The sequence below is a fragment of the Brachyhypopomus gauderio genome, unplaced genomic scaffold (assembly GCF_052324685.1).
Source record: "Brachyhypopomus gauderio isolate BG-103 unplaced genomic scaffold, BGAUD_0.2 sc96, whole genome shotgun sequence".
Taxonomy (NCBI): domain Eukaryota; kingdom Metazoa; phylum Chordata; class Actinopteri; order Gymnotiformes; family Hypopomidae; genus Brachyhypopomus; species Brachyhypopomus gauderio.
This window is the reverse complement of record NW_027506917.1, coordinates 529510-533864: the sequence shown is the minus strand read 5'-3', so window position 1 is coordinate 533864 and position 4355 is coordinate 529510. Positions and strand designations below refer to the sequence as shown.

Genomic DNA, 4355 nt, shown 5'->3' with positions numbered 1-4355 from the left:
GCCGCAACAAAACAAAACCCTTCCCAAAATAAAAGAGTAACTGACAGGAAGAGATAAGACTGGAGGAAAACTTGAGATGGGCCAGAAGTGGCGCAGGAGGTAGATACTCGAATAAGTAAAAGTAAAAGGTAGAGAGAGAGAACAAGAGAAAGAGAGTAAGGTGGAGAGAAACATTCACACGGGAATGCACTAGGACTGACTCAGTGCCTCTTATGGAGGTAGAAGGTGTGGCATCCAAGCCAGCCCTGACACAGCCAGCAAGGCATCATTAGGGCAGCTAGTGTGTTTGGTACACCTTTACTGCCTCCATCTGCTGCCCTCAAAACTGAATCTATGGAATAGGGGGGAAAAATCAATTTAGAACTCAGAATAAATAGAGGAACAGTACAGATAGAACAATCCTAAATTGCATTTTTGATTAATAAAGTACTACATATAAGCATATACCACTTAGAGCATTCAATTGTTATATAGTACACTATGCCTGACCCAGATTTTTCTGGTCCATAAGCAACAACTTGATAAGCTCATCCAATATTACATTGCACCTTGCTTATTACTCAATATCAGTGGCCCAGACTATGTAATTTGGTGGCTGTCCTCTAGTCTCATGCCCAGTTCCATTTACTAACCTGACTTAGTTCTGAAGGCCTTCTGAAAACCACTGATGTGCCAGAACATCCTCGAGCACAGGACGTTTTTCAGGGTCCTTTTGCAGACACCATGTTAGCAGATGGCGGCAGTCTGTGTGTGTAGCAACGGGATTAGTTGAGAAAGAAAATCAGTTACCATCTGAAACCTCTGATCTGACTGTTCTAATGGCTTATTCAAAGTTTTTAAATGACAGAACTGTACAGAAACCTCCATCACTAACAAAAACTAAAAAGATTGAAGAAGTCTTTTTTAATAATTTTAAGACGGTTACAAAATGTTGTATTGCCAATTCTCCATTCTTCATTAGTACATTTTATCAATCTGTGGTTGTGTATTACATTACCAGATGAAATAATTACATAAATGATCATTTTGCAATTTAGAATTTCTAGTTATCTTGAAGATGCTTCTGCCTTTTCACCTCTGGATGGGTTTCCCTTGAAGCAGAGGTGTGCCTCAACAATGTCCTCCTCCTTCTCAAAGGGCACATCTCCACAGATAATGCTGTAGAGGAGCACACCCAGACTCCAGATGGTGGCTTGACGGCCCTCATACGTCCTGTCAATCAGCCATTCAGGTGGGCGGTATACCTTGGTGCCTAAGACAACGAGAGAGAATCATCAGTAACAAAATAACAAGTTTATAATAGTCTCTAATTTGATCCCATTTTTTAACTTGAGGTGCACATTTCATTCCTATGGTGAATAACCTTCAAAGCGCCTGTAGGGTTCGGTCTTAAGCAGATCGCCACAACCAAAGTCGATCAACTTGACGTCAAGGGTGTCGGTGTTGACCAGAAGGTTTTCTTCCTTGACGTCTCTATGCAGAACTCCACGGTCACGGCAGTGAAGGACAGCCTGAACCACCTGACGCATGATCAATCGTGCCAGTGGCTCAGGTAGTTGGTATTGGTGCAAGTCCAAGAAATCAAACAGGTCCATGCAGGGGATGGGTCGCTCCAGAATCAAGATGAAGCAGTCGCAATCAAACCATTCTAGCAGCTCCACAATATGCTGACAACGAGGTGGCTTGCACACCATCTCCATTAAAGCCACCTCTAGGGGGAGACTGCGAGTTTCGCCGGGCTAAAATTAGGGAACACATGGTTAGTATGGGTTTGAAGTTTTATAGTGGAATTATGGTTAGCAGGTCAACATGAAAGGGATCTGGATTGGTACCAATCATTAGATGAAACCTGAATCTAAAAAGTGAACTGTTTTCCATTCGTGTTGGGAGGAGTCACTGAATGGAATATTAACAGCTTTGCGTTTATAGTCCCTTTGCAGTTTTACCCATCTAAAAATTCCAGACATTGTTCCAATATTACATAAGTAAAGATATTGAACTTACAACAGTGATGAACCGTTCTGTGTGATGCTTCGGCACAAATTTAATGGCGATCTGGTCACATAAAAAACACAGCAAGTGAAGTTGTTTACACAAAACAGTCAGTACATTTAACATATATCTAAGGGCTTGCAGATGGTAGCCACAGCTTCTCATGTAACTCATAAATCTGGAGTCTGATAAATACTCATCCACAGATTGTCAAGCTTATCACATTGTATAATCAGGATCTTTGTGTTCAAAAAGTGGAAAAAGGTCAAGGCACATTAGATTTGACCACTTGATTGCCATGTGAATAAGAAAGGCTCTCTAGGGAAAACTCATAGCTCCTTTCAAAGTTCTAATCACAATCTAAAACAGAAATTAAGTCCCACAATCATTCTTGTATTGTGTGCTTATGCTCACCTGTTTTCCATCAGCCTTGCGGACTCCTGCATACACTGAGCCATATCCTCCTGTGCCCAGGAGATCTCCCACAGTGTAGCGTGAATTGAAGCTCACTACATGAAACAAAAACAAGTTACATCATTGTACAACATAAGATTCAGTCAAAATAAATTTCAGCAGGTGTAAAATGCTGGTAGTGTTGAGGGTGCTATTCTAGACAGACCTTTGCACTCCTCCTCTCTCTTCTCTCTCTTCTTCTTCTTTGCCCGCGTCTCCATGGGGTGGGGTGTCAAGTCTTGAGGAGCATCCCCTTTCCTCTTCCTACTCCGCCTCAGAGGTTCCTCTTCTCGCCCTCGCTTTGCAGACAACTTGCAGCTTCTGCTCCTCTTGCGCTCAGCTAAAATGAAGAGAACACAATGTTTATGTAACCTTTAAGTAACATAAGGATTATTTTAACATTAGCCAATGGTTGACACAGCTGAATTATACAAGTAAAAAAAACATATTCCACATTTCAAACAGAATATAATCAAATACAAATAAATTTAGATATATAATAGAAATGCTAGTTGAAATATTAATCACTGCTGTTTCCCCATGCTTTTCTGCAATTATAATTTTAAATGTGAGCATCCTCTCTTTCTCATCCTCAATCATTTCTAAATCATTTCTTTGAAGAAAATGTAACTCGTGTGCTTGAAGAAAATGTATATGTACTATATGCACTGTAAATACAATTTCATCTTTCTTTTAGTTATTTTAGTTGTAATTTTAGAGACCATTTTGTGTTAATGCATCATTTATATTGGGGGTCTTTTATTTTGACATTTGGGGGGTTTGTGTTTTGTGGAGTGGCGAGATTACAGCTCGCGTTGTGTTCGGTGGATTGCTCCTACTTGTGAGGTGGATTAAAAAAAGTTAATAGTCCCATCCGTTGGCTCTAGTGTGGAATTTTGTTGAATAAGGCCTTTGTTCGGAAGCTAGAGTTTATTTTAAACTCCCACGCCTTTCATTACTAACACACCCGATAATTATATCTGAGAATTATATATATGAGCAAATATAGTGTGTGTATGCTTATTTGTAGTAGTAATTCCGATCGCAAGATACATGCAAGGTAGGATGTGTTAGCTCAGTGGAAGTGGAAATTACCCAACACAATTTAGTTTGTATAGGCCATACACGGGCAAACTACGGCCCCTTAGGCTTTTTAATCCGACCCGCCAAACCTGTCTAAATGATAGTAAGAACGTCATTTTCCCCTTTTCACGCTTTCATCTGCAATACCATCGTCTCCCCAATAGATGGCGCATTAATCCAGACACATTGACCTCCGTTGGAGTGTAACTTTCCTGCTGCCGTTTTGCCCTTTGGTAAAAATGAGAGGAGCAAAGAAAAGAAAAGAAAAGTGGACACGGAGTGCCGAGTGTCTAAAAAAGAGTGGAAAACAAAATATTTTTTCACGGAGGTCCGGCACAATCAACTGACTGCAATAAAACATTCAAGTCTAGTCTTGCTTGTAAGCTCACATTGTCCTTGCCCACAGAAGTGGGTACAAAGCACAAACTCCTTATATCACACAGACTGCTGCTGCATTGTTTAAAACTGGCCAAGTGATACCCAATACTTAAATAAGCCATGTTACATAGATTACAAAGATTAATAGATATATGCTTTGGCAGCAGTCCAGATGAGGTATCAGAAGCCAGCAAAGCAGCATGACAATGTTTTGTTTAGATTGTTTGGGGGTGTACTAAAATAGTGAAAAATGACATCTGTAATCCATATTATCAGTATTACCCGTATTATCAGTATTATACTATGCTGGTATAACAATGATTCGAAGCATTATCACCTTAGACTAAACACACCCACCTAGCAGATAACGAGTGTCACAGTACACCCACACTGTATGTGGGTCGTCAAGGTGCCCACTCTAAAGTGCTCTACTCTACACCAAACATATC

General features: G+C 40.3%; 1 protein-coding gene across 1 annotated transcript; it reads right to left on the bottom strand.

Moving 5' to 3' along the window:
- Nucleotides 1-1046: 1046 nt before the first annotated feature.
- Nucleotides 1047-4028, bottom strand: LOC143496530 (serine/threonine-protein kinase pim-2-like). Its single transcript, XM_076992700.1, has 6 exons — nt 3956-4028; nt 2612-2785; nt 2407-2501; nt 2005-2055; nt 1364-1739; nt 1047-1252 (listed from the first exon to the last, which is right to left on the bottom strand). Exons 1-6 carry the CDS (start codon nt 4026-4028, stop codon nt 1047-1049), a joined length of 975 nt encoding a protein of 324 aa, XP_076848815.1.
- Nucleotides 4029-4355: the final 327 nt, after the last annotated feature.